General features: G+C 41.0%; 1 protein-coding gene across 1 annotated transcript in view; it reads left to right on the top strand.

Annotated features, from left to right (window-relative positions):
* The window catches only part of LOC134732392 (uncharacterized), a 234,349-nt gene that overhangs the window by 105,272 nt on the left and 116,289 nt on the right, over positions 1-12,788 (top strand). Inside the window, exons 8-9 of the mRNA XM_063617054.1 lie at positions 3,108-3,524; positions 9,428-9,523. Coding sequence (XP_063473124.1) covers positions 3,108-3,524; positions 9,428-9,523 — 513 coding nt within the window. The remainder of the gene's footprint in view (positions 1-3,107; positions 3,525-9,427; positions 9,524-12,788) is intronic.

Consider the following 12,788-nt stretch of genomic DNA (forward strand, 5'->3'; position numbering starts at 1 on the left):
GCACTCCAGCCTGGGCGACATGGCGAGACTCTGTCTCAAAAAAAAAAAAAAAAAAAACTTAGAAACTGTGCATGGGCTGGGCCGGGCACAGTGTCTCATGCCTGTAATCCCAGCACTTTGGGAGGCCAAGGTGGGCGGATCACGAGGTCAGGAGATTGAGACCATCCTGGATAACACAGTGAAACCCCGTCTCTATTAAAAATACAAAAAAATTAGCTGGGCATGGTGGCGGGCGCCTGTAGTCCCAGCTACTTGGGAGGCTGAGGAAGCAGAAAGGCGTGAACCTGGGAGGCGGAGCTTGCAGTGAGCCGAGATTGTGCCACTGCACTCCAGCCTGGGCGACAGAGTGAGACTCTGTCTCAAAAAAAAAGAAAAAAAAAAAAACCAAAAAAAAAAACTATCTCTCTATCATCTATCTATCTATCTATCTATCTATCTATCTATCTGTATATATATATATATATATATATACACACACACACACATATATAAAATGCCTCAAAGACAGTTGCCAAAGCACTCTTTAAAGAGTCTTGACTGTAGCTGCATCTCTGGGCTGAAGGCTGCAGATACTCCTGTGGACTCTGTTCTAATGTGGTTTAAGGAAAGTGGGCTGGTAGAGGAAGGTTAGATTACCTTATGGTCCCACCTCATGATTTTTGTGACAACTTTGTTGATATATAATTTATGTACCATACCATTCACTCATTTACAGTGTGAAATTCATTGGTTTTAGTATATTCACAAAGTGGTGCAAAGGACACCCCTATCTAACTTGAGAACATTTTCATCACCCCAGAAGATGCCCCATACCCTTTAGAGTCCCCCCATTTCCTCCACACCCCCCAGCAATCACTAATTTATTTTCTGTCTATGGATATGTTTATTCTGGACATTCTTTTAGTGGAATCATACAATATATGGTCTTTTGTGACTGGTTTCTTTCACATGGCATAATGTTTTCAGATTTATCCATGTTATCCTGTATGTCAGCACTTCATTCCTTTTTGTGGCTGAATAATATTCCATTAAATTGATATACTAGATTTCATCCATTCACCAGTTGATTGACAAATGGGTTGTTAACACTTTTTGACTAATAGGAATGTTGCTGCTGTGAATATTTGTGTCTGAGTCAGCTGATGAATGGATACATAAAATGTGGTATATTCGTTCAATGGAATATTATTCAGCCATAAAAAGGAACAAAGTACAGATACACACTACCACATGGATAAACCTTGGAAACATGCTAAGTGAAAGAAACCACTTATTGCATGATACCATTGATATGAAAGGTCCATAACAGGCATAAAGACAGAAAGTAAATCAGTGGTTACCAGGGCCTGGGGAAAGGGAGGGAGATGGGGAATGACTGCTAAAGGGCGTGAGGTATCTCTGAGGTAATGTTAAAAAATTTATTGTGTTGATGGTTGCACAACTTTGTATGTTACACTTTATAGGGGAGCATTGTATTAAAAATGAATAACCTCCATCATTAAATACATATCAGTTTCTTTCTCTGCATTCAATACCCTGTGAGGCACTGTGGTATACAGATGAGAATGCTCTAATAATTTCTCAATGGACATTCATAAATGGGAATATGAATTGGATACCCAGAAACAGTATAATCAAGATGGTGCATCACCCAGTGCTAGTTTTTGGATGTAGGCCACACTCAGAAAGATCTCAATACCTCTGAGTGTCAGCTATAGGAATTCAGAAAGATTTCAAAATGTTGACTGCTCCAATATTCGTATAACTTAGATATAGTATTACCCCACGCCTCACAATACTGTGAGTTCCCTGTGGGCAGGAGCTATGTCTTATGTCACTCTTGATTCCTGTGCTTAGCATTGTGTTCATTCCACAAGCAGGCTCATGTGTTTGGCGAATGAATAGCTGCTGTCTTGGAAGCATCTTGGCTTGTCCATAGGGATAGAAATGCCTTCAGGCTTGTGGCTGCCTTCTCTGATCAGCCTGGGGGTTTGTCCTATGGGGAAAGGTGTTGCCAAATTCACCAACTATCCTCAAGCATGGGTGCCTTTTCTCACATCTGATAACTATTTTGTTTCTCTGGTGCTTTCACCCTGACTTTGCTTAAAATGGTGACCCAAAATAACAGTTGCTTCCCTCTCTAGTAATACTTTCAAGACTTTCGGTTTCTGGGTCAGTGAGATTTAGGAAAACAAAAGGTGGGATAAACCTCAGGTTTGGTATTTCTTTTTTTTTCCCGTGTCTTTCAAACGTCAATGCTATAAACTCCGTGTAGCTTAAGGGTCTTTGCTGTAATTAGAATTTTTTCTTTTCTTTTTCTTCTTCTGTGAAGGTACTTTATGTTGATTACGTTCTTTCTGTTAAGTATCCTTTGCTTGCACTGGACTTTGTGTTGATTTTTTGGTCATTTTTTTTTTTCATTTCCCATACTGTTCAGTTACTGGATGCCAGAAGAACCAAGGTTTGTCCACTCTTTGCAGCTTGTTTGTTCTGCTCTGTACAGCCTCACCTCCTTGTGTGTTTGAGTGTGTTTGTCTGTGCCTGCATTTATTCCCTTTTGCTTGCAGATGCAGTAATCCTGTTTACTAAACCTGTTCACAGCTTTATTTGTAAAAAATAAAGTCTTTGTTTGTGTCTACTTGTAGTGGATGCTATTATTTTCATTTTTAAATCAACACATGTTGATCATGGGAAATAATGGATAGTACAATAAAGAATACCTTAGGAAACAAGGAATACTGAGTCTGGAGTGTTCTGGGCATAAAGAAGGTATGTTTGTGAAAGTTTCCCTCTAACCTTTTCCACTTCCTAAATTAAAACTCTGTAGACATATAATTTCCCTTGTGATTGACACTAATCTATTGTTTCTGTGTATGTGTGCATTTCTCTTCTCCCAAGACATTCAGAAAGCATCATTGAAGTAATCTCCCCCTCTCCATGTGCTGTCCCATGCTTCTGAAGTTACCGTGGAGGAATTCATGGCTGGCCCTCCGGACCTCATGATTAACATTCCATCTTCATGGTGTGGTGGCAGCAAGCGACACTTGACATTTTCATTGACCTTTTTTCCTTCTTTCTCCTCTCCCACTCCATCTTTCTCACTGCAGCACCTACAGTTGACAATCCAGGCCCTTCAAGATGAGCTGCGAACCCAGAGAGACCTCAGCCACCTCCTCCAGCAAGACAGTGGCAACCGAGGAGTGGAGCACTTCACCATCGAGCTGACCGAGGAGAACTTCAGGCGGCTCCAAGCTGAGCATGACAGGCAGGCTAAGGAGCTGTTCCTTTTGAGGAAGACATTAGAGGAAATGGAGCTGAGAACTGAAACGCAGAAACAAACCCTCAATGCCCGAGATGAGTCAATTAAAAAACTTCTTGAGATGTTGCAAAGTAAAGGCTTGCCATCCAAAAGCCTGGAGGATGACAATGAGCGAACATGGCGGATGGCAGAAGCTGAGTCTCAGGTCAGCCACTTGGAAGTGATTTTAGACCAGAAAGAGAAGGAAAACATACATCTTAGAGAGGTAAGAGCATTCACTGTATTTCCCCAAAGCCTTAATTTATAGGTGAAAATATGTTATCAAGTTATTTTCGCAGGTTGGAAGATATCTACATCCTTAACAAAATTCCCTTTGTCATCTGCTTTATGACCTTCCTGCCGGCTTAAGACCATTAAACTGGAATTTTGTATTAGTTTTTGCTCACTGCACATGCATTCCATTATTATTCAACACATATCTGTGATCCAAGCATATGCAGGACCTATCAACTCTAAGGTGGTTTATAAACAATTGCTTTCCCACAGGTGGCTGTGGTTTCAGAGTCTCTTAGGTATGGTACTATTCAGTTTAGTTGTTTATCAAATATCACCTCTCTAAAGGAAAAAATAAATATGATTAGCAACACAATGACCCTAAATATTTTTATTACTGAATTGGGGATGAGATTTGCAGAAAGTAAAGCATATGGGAAAGAATGGTAAAATGCACAGACCAGTTTTGAGTGTTTAGAGTTAAGATAATTTTTGTCTGCATTTACATTTGTCTAGGACAGAGTATTACAGGTTTTCTGAGTATGTGTTTTGCCCTTAGTGGATTAAATCATTTGAAGTCCTTCAGAGGCAGTCTCTCTGGCCTTTTACTACCATTCAATGTTGGGATGCCCGTATATCTGAGAATATGTGGTTGGGTAGAGCTTAGAAAAAATGTGGATGACTGCCGAGGTTTGAAATTTTTATAGCAGTTCCTTGCCACTGTGGTGGATATGGACCTTAAAAGTATCATGCAGGCAAAACTGCTGTAGGGAGACATGGATCTCACAGAAAATAACAAGCAATAAAATGGCATTAAATATGTTTTCAAGCTATTCTACAGCAATAAATGAAAATTCTAGAAGATACTTGCTTCTAGACCAAACTAGATTTCTTGGCAGTATACCTGTTCAGATGGTGGTGCTTCTTGTGAGTCACTTGTTTGGTTGGTCAGAAGACATGGCTTCCATGTTGGGATTTGCAAAAGTGCAGGTGCTTCCAGGAATTTGCTCTGATGTAGGTTATATTTGCCTAGAACATAGGAAAAGACTTTTTTGTCTGCGAATTTAATGTCCTCTACTCTTATTCTTCCTTGTTTTGTTTTAATGATACTTTACCGACATGCTTGGGAAACCACATGGCTTGGTTTCATATTGAAAAGCTTAAAGAGATGTTTTGGTTGGGCCTGGTCTTCCCATCCATCTTCCAAGAGGGTGAATGTGGTGAGAAGACTTCCAAGATGGCCTCCAATAATCCCTACTGCTTGGAATTCACACCATTATATTATCCTCTTTCTTTGAGTATTGGTTGATCCTCATAACTTGCTCCTAAATGATAGGATATGGCAAAAGTAACAGAATGTCAATGTTATTTGCAGGGTTAGGTTACATAAGACTGTTACTTCCATCTTACTAGCAGACTCTATTGCCTTCATAGCTTGCATGTTTTGATGAAGCAAGCTGCCACGCGGAGAGGCCCATGTGGTAAGGAACTGAGGGTGGCCTCCAGCCAACACCCAGTAAGGAACAGAGGCACTCATTTCAATAGCCACAAAGAATGGAAACCTGGTAACAGCCATTTAGTGAGCTCGGAAGTGGATCCTTTCCAAGTCGAGCCTTCAGATAAGACGACAAGTCCTGGGCTGACGTCTGTCTTGATTGCAGGCTGTGAGAGACTGTGAAGCAGAGGAACCACTTAAGTTGTGCCTTGATTCCTGACCCACAGAAACTGTGAGATAATAAATGTGTACTGTTTTAAGCTGCTCAATTTTGAGGTAATTTGTTACACAGCAATAGATAACAAATACAGTAGAGCAGGAAGTAATTTTCTCCATGTCTTACTTCATAGACCTCTCATGTAGTTTACAGAAGAGGAGCAACAATTACTGTTATGTTGTTACTTGCATGTAGACTAACTGTGGATTTTGGAATTTTTCTTGTGTTATCTCAAAACTGCAGTTGATAGAGGATCACTATAGTTGGAAAAAGCTACTGTTTTATTTTGATGCCAAGGGGCAGCAAGGCTGTGATGCCAGAGAAATCTCCATCTGCAGCACCATTTCTCACTCCTTGTTGGGATCTTGTGGTCAGGATGGAGTCATTCTTCTTCTGCAGTTAGATTCTGCTCATTGATGGCACTTACTAGATGGTGCCTTATGTGGCTGCCTCCATTTAAATGAATCTAAACACAATTCATCTTGGGTTTTCTGAGATTGGCTGGTTCTCACAATGGTCTGGTGTGGATATAGATCATGTTTAGATCCTTAAACACCAGTTTGAAAGCACACAGAAGGGGGTACAGGAAGTGCAGACCAATACATTCAACTAGTTTCCCTGAGTATCAGACCAAAGTGAGTAGGTAGCCCTTATTTTTAGCTCATCAAGGGGGGAGAATTTGGAAAATATGTCTGTATATAAAAGACTCATGTTAAATTTGAACTCAACAAACAAGACTTGAAGGCCTGAAAGGATCATTCCCATAAGAAGGGTTGTACTGCCCTGTGAGAGCCATTTGTTAAATTCTCAGGAATCTCACGATCCTGGTGTTAAACCACACATAGCCTGAAATTGGTCATATTTGGTGTATTTACACCATGGAAATTGGAAGATGCTACTCTTCGGGCCTACCTTCCCCATTCCCTTGCCCATTCCTGAAAGCCAGTTTACTAGCACACCTCTGAATGAACGTTGTGAAATGTTTACCTCTAATACAGCAAGAGGATACACCATGGAGTCAGAATGTTACTTATTGGGAGAATTATGATTATGTGTGTATTAACCACTCACGGTTCCCCAAAAGTTTTCAAAATAGCATCTGTATGTGTCAGCTTATGTGTCAGGCATCATGAAGAATGCTTTACATTGATTCATACTGAATCATCTCATTCATTCATTCATTTATTCATTCATCCATCCATTCGTTCATTCATTAATCCATCCATTCATTCATTCGTTAGATGAATACTTGTTGAAGATCTGTTTTGGGATATAGCAATGATAAGTAACAAAATGTACCTTCATGGGGCTTACATTCTATTGGGGGAAAATAGATGACAATTTTGTGGTTAAATAGAGGCGTGTCATGAAGAAGAGAGTGAAGCACTAGTGATCTGGGTGGGGCTAATTTTATGTTGGGTTGTCAGGGAAGGCCTCTTGGAGGCGGTGACAGTATGAACTGAGACCTGCATAACCAAAAGGACCAGCCATGTGAGGATCTCAGAAGATGTTCCACTCAGATGGAAAGGCCCATGGCCTAGGAGGTAGGTGCTGTTACTTTACCTATCTTACCTGGGGGAACTGAGGGACAAACCTAATGTCACACTGCTAACAAATGGTGAAGCTAGTATTTGAATCAGCCTGACTCTGGAGTCTCAGCTCTTAAACCATTTTACTATGTCCCTTTTCTTTTTCTTTTTTTTGTGGGGGGGATGGGGTCTCACTCTGTCACCCAGGTTGGAGTACAGTGGTGCAGTCTCGGCTTACTGCAACCTCTACCTCCCAGGTTCAAGTGATCCTCCCACCTCAGCCTCCTGAATAGTTGGGACTACAGGCATGTGCCACGATGCCTGGCTATTTATTTTTTTTTTTTTTTGTATTTTTGGTACAGACAGGGTTTCACCATGTTGCCCAGGCTAGTCTCCTGAGCTCAAGTGATCCGCCTGCCTCAGCCTTCCAAAGCGCTGGGATTACAGGTGTGAGCCACCGTGCCTGGCCTACAGCCCATTTCTAGAAGAAATTTTCCCCACGTTGTGCTTGGCAGAACAGCCATTTTGTGGGCTGTTGATATGTGTTATGAGAGAAAAAGGGTTGCAGTGCCAAGTGAACTTGGGGAAATGAGGGATTCCACAGAGTTACAGTCTCAGTCTTTAATATGCAAATATGCATTAGTCATTTCCAAGAAGGGGACCAGAGAAAGCAGAGCTTCTCAAACTTATGTGACTTGCTTTTCTCTTGTTGCACTGGTGTTCTTTGTAAGACATTTTTGAAAAATGCTATGCTAGAAAATAAAAAGTGCTTCTAATTAATGACCTATCAAATATGTAATAATATACAAATGGTTGTTTCCCATTGCCAAATAACTGGGTTATTTCCTTCATTAGTTATTTTATAAGGCAAAGTTTATTGCACGCTATTTCCATATTCTCTACTGAGTTTTAGAATGTACTTTGTCAGGGTATTTTTTTTTTTTAGTAGAAAAATGTGTCTGACCATTTTTGTCATTATACCAGTAAGAATAACTTAGCTTGAATAAAGAAGTTGCCTGACCTCTGTTAATATAGATGAATCTAAAACAAGATTTAAAATGTACTTGAGGTTTAAGGTTCAGTGTGTTCCTGATTTCATTTTCATTATGCACAGTTCGAGTAGGTTGGGGCTAGGCAGTGTGAGGCTGGGGAATGGAGTGCTAGTGGTTTTATGATTCATTCTCAGGCAGAGGTGGTGGATCTCACATAAACCCCATCTCCTGGCCTTGTTCAGCTTATTGTTTTAGGAGATTTGGAGTTGGCAGGAGTTGCATATGGGGTGGGTTGCTTTAGTGTCTTACTGTCTTTTGGTGGTCTGGAAAAGGCTGAGTGTGAAACCACTTCTTTGTCTGGCAGGAAACAACAACAAAAAGGTTATGATCTCAACTTACTTGGAAGACAAAAACCATTGCCCAGGAACTCCAACTGATGTGCTAATGTGAGCCAAAGGGTTGGCCGAAACTCAGCATTACTCACTAGCATTGTCTGATGTATTTGGATGCAGGTTGATTTGATAAGACATTGTTTGACGTGCCCATAGTTTACCTTGTTCTCTAGCTTTTTCTGCAAAGAACATATTGTTCCATCTAGAAGTTTTAGTGATCAAGTATCTGAAACACTACTGATCTCATTAAAGAAAAAGAAATGGATTAATAGACCAAGATCCTCTTATACTTACCCTGCTTACTGTTTTCTTGACTGGTCCTTAGAAGAGAGATAGGGGTCTTTGGACTTATCTCACTGTAAGATCTTGATGGGAAGGGGTATATGTTCTGCTGCTAATCCTATTGATCTCCTGTGTTAATCGTTTTGGGCAACTTGCCCTTCTTTGGTAGCAGGGCCAGAAGAGCACCCAAGTCTTTACAGGCCACAGTTGCTAGTAACCCAGGACAAGCAAAACCCCCAGGAGACCTGAGCCTCCCTCTGTGCTGGGGGTGGGCAGACAGGAGAAAGAGGTAACATGAATTCTTGGTCTCCTGGTCTCCTTATCCAGGTTGAACCCAGGACAGTGGGAGATCCACCAAGGCAAAAGGTATTACCTGGAATTTCTTAAGCTTTCAGACCTTTACTGATGGCTCAAACTTGTCCTGTATAATCTCTGCCCAAACTTCTAAATGCCATTCCGGTCCCCCTTCTCAAAACCATATGGCTTCCTTGATACATGCTTGTCTCTAGTTCTGCTGACCTAAGCCATGATTTTGCTGATGCAGGCATTTCTAATTCTGACTCTACAGATTCAATGCATTCTATTTCTACCAACAAAGCTAATTACAGAAACTATTCCCAAACATATAAACATAACATTTTATATACACGATCTTTTACAAGGGCTGTTTCCTATACATATTACAGAACTTAACAATTGCTCCCTATTTTAATACAGTAAGTTTCTTACCTGATCAGTACATTGCATCAGTATTCCCAGACCTCAGATTTTGCCAGTAGCTGCTCAATAAATATTGTAATGAGTGAAAAATTTGTTAAAAATATCTAGAGAATTACTCTGTGATTTATTTTGTCAATATCAGAAAAGTTCATAATGGTTGGTATGAGCTCCATTAAAAAATGTTTTCTGCATCATTGCTCTCTGTTTGGAGTGGAGGAGAAACTTTGCAGGCAGCTTTAACTGGCAGTCTTCTTTCATTTTTTTCTAGATTGTGTTGGACATCATTGGGCATATGTTGAGCATCCATATGGAGGATGCTGTGGGAGTATCAGTGGCAATTTTGTGGTCTTGTTCAGAGATTCAGGTGAGCAATAAGAGGAACAGCTCATAATTATCAAGTCTTATTCTATGCTAAGTAAATACTGTTGTCATCATGTGTATTACACAGATAGGGAAACAGAGGCAGAGTGAGGTAAGCAATTGCCTCCAGTCACACACTGCAAAAGCTGCAATCAAGAGTGGAAGCTGGGCAGTGTGACCCTAGACTCTGTACCTGTCCCCATTGCATGCTACTGCTTCTTGGGGTGGTACACTGAGAGGCCTTGAATGGCATCCAAATGCTGTACAGCTTAAAGGCAGGAGAGCTGACAACTGGCTTCATCCACGGTAGAACCGGTCTTCAAGGCAGGAAGAATTTTAGCACATGGGGTTGGTGGGGAAGCATGATTGGAGAGGAGATGACTGAGTCAAATCACAGAGGTGGGAACTGTGGAGAGTTTGAGACATGGTGAGTTTGGAGCAGCTGAAAACTCTGCCTTTCAGTAGGGGAAGGAAATAAAGCTGAGCAGATGGTTTGGTCTCAGATCACTGAGAGCTCTGAGGACCAGACACGGGGAAGTGGCTTTACTCTGTGGGCTCTGGGGAGCCTTTGAAGGCATTTGGCCTGGAGAATGACATGACCAGAGAAGATGGTCAGTTGACAGTGGATTGGATGGGAAGAGAACAAAAGCAGGGAGAGAAGTTGGAAGGATACTGTGGCTATTTAGGTTACCAAGAGTGTGAATCTGCCTGGTGGCCATGGAAGTTGAAGGGAAAGGTCATCTCCTCCTGTAGGCAGGACCTTGACAACTTAAGAACTGAGTGCTGGGAGCTTTGAGGAGGAAGAGACAACTGCTGTAGACCTGTGCGCAGGCAGATATGGTACAGCAGTGGGCAGGCAAGGGTTGTCAGCAGGAGGAGCTACGGTTGAGGGAAGACTTCGAATGTGTTGAGTTTGATGAAATCTTGGTGGAGCTGTGCAGCCAAGGTTGAGAATGTGGGTGAAGAAATGATTGTGACGTTCTGGCCAAGCACACAAGGCATTTCTGACTATTGCTCAGTTTTACTTATTTTTTTCACACACATCTGATAATTTGTAACCACCATGCCCCAAGGTCATGAGCATCCTAAGGCATGCCTTTTCATTTACTCCTACTAGTATTTAACTACTAGAACTGAATGTTTCTCCTTTGTGCCTCTTTCCCGAGTAAGCATCTGATTTTGAATATGGTATCTCTTTTGAGATTATGTGGAATTTTCATTGACTGATGCTAGTTTGAGACAAATTCCCTTTGTTTTCACTGAGTTCCATTTTCTCCGAATACTCCATGCAGGCTGGATGTCAATGAAGCATCTTTCCAGAAAAGCACTCTCTCTGTAATCTGACAGTGCATCCAAAAGTAGGCTTTTATAATTTTTATCCTCACATTTCTGATGACATGGAAAATAAATTCCTTTCTGTTTAGCATCATTTGCCTTATCTTTAAATTCTCATACATTCTTTTAATTTTGAATGCTACATGCTAGTTACTCCATTTTCATTTCGACTGCTTTTTATGGTAACAGAGACTGGTGGAGCCCCAGGAAGCCGTTAGACACAAGGCATTTTGAAACCTGCTGAGAAAAGAAAGTGTCAGGGTTGGGGATGTGGGGAGGCACCAGGAAGGAATGAGAATGTCCAGAGGTTATGCTGGGAGAGGCTCTGATTACTTCTTCTTCACCCTCATCCTTCTGCTTTACCTTAGGTGTGATGGCACTCTGAAAAATATTTTTTGGGTAACTGACATAATTTATCATCATCATTTGTTAAAACAATGTCCCACAAATAAAACCTCAGCAGTGAGAAAGGACCCCAAGCACAGGCTCTGTGAATATGTTAGCATGTTTCATAAGCTGCAGCAACGGGTAGTTGAGACAGGCTGAGCTGTACCATAGCCCTACCTGTCTTGAGTGGAAACATTAACACGTTACATGTGGAGGAGGCTTGGTATATAAAGCCTATAAACACATTCCATTATAAAACACATTCCATTTTGACTATTTCTGCAGATACTTTTGGCAACCCTGGGAGGACATGGAGGCTCAGAGAAATTAAGCAGTGATGACATGTAACATTTACTGGGCCCTCACTAAGGGCAGCCTGTGCCAGTCACTTCCCAAAGAGTGCCATTTAATTCTTCCAACAATACTCTGAACGGAACAATGGTTTCTCTGCCTCTCAGGTGGGGAAGTTGAGGCCTAGAGAGGTGATGTGACTGGCCCAGGTTCTCAGAGCACATAGTGATGGATGGATCTGGCATTCAAATTTGGACTTGCCGGTTGAAGTACTTGTTCCTAACCACTTCTTAATGCTGCCAGAGATTTCAGTGTAATCCAGAGTAGACCACAGACTAGGATTCTGGTCTTCTAGCTTCTTGTTCAAGGTTATTTTCACGTAAATGTGGAAAAGGAAGAAATGCAAAAGGCTCTGATTTATTTTCTTGCCACATCTTATCAGAGCCTGTTGAATTGGGGACTATAAATCCGTGAGGTCATAGAGCAGCAGGAAGATTAAACAGTGCCATGCAGAAGGCAACGTCAGGGCTAGGTCTTTCCATTCCAGTTTTGGCTCATGAAAATGAAAGCACCTGGCCCTCCATAAATTCTTCACAAATAGGTGAATTTTTGTGAGCAGAGAATAAGGACAAATGGGTGGCACTTAGAATCAGACCTTTCCCATTTCATCAAAGTTAGTTTTATTTTACAAATTTTTTAACTTCTTGAATATTTCACTGCCAAAAAGAAATGCTTTGTCTCCAAAAACCAACTTTACTTTTTATCTAGTTTTTGTTGAGTATTTTGGGTTTCTTTCTGTGTCAATTGTGAGACACGGAAATTGTATTTGTAACTTCTAAGACGTGCATTTCATTGCTCTTCTAATTTGGTAAAATCTACTTTCCCTTCCACCTTGGCTCAGATGTGAAAGGGCTACTTTATTTGGGTTTCCAGTTAGGCATGTAGGTTGAGGGGTCTCATAAGTGTTTCGGATAGAGTGCTAAAAAGGCAGTGTGAACTGCTAATGGGTGATTCGTAGGAGTGGCTATCGTTACAGCAGCTATAACATATAAGAATGAATTAAATTCTCACTAAAGGAAAAATATAATTCTGTATAAGTAGTTTGTAGAAAAAGGAAAAAGAAAGGTGAGTGAGACTTCATGAGTAAAAATTACAAAGACTTGCTACGTTTTTAGATTGAGATTTGGCAAACTATAGTTTATGGGCCAAATGTGGCCTGCAGCATTTTTTTTTAATGGCCTAGAAGCTAAGAATAT

This window comes from Symphalangus syndactylus, chromosome 14 (genome assembly GCF_028878055.3).
Source record: "Symphalangus syndactylus isolate Jambi chromosome 14, NHGRI_mSymSyn1-v2.1_pri, whole genome shotgun sequence".
Classification (NCBI taxonomy): Eukaryota; Metazoa; Chordata; class Mammalia; order Primates; family Hylobatidae; genus Symphalangus; species Symphalangus syndactylus.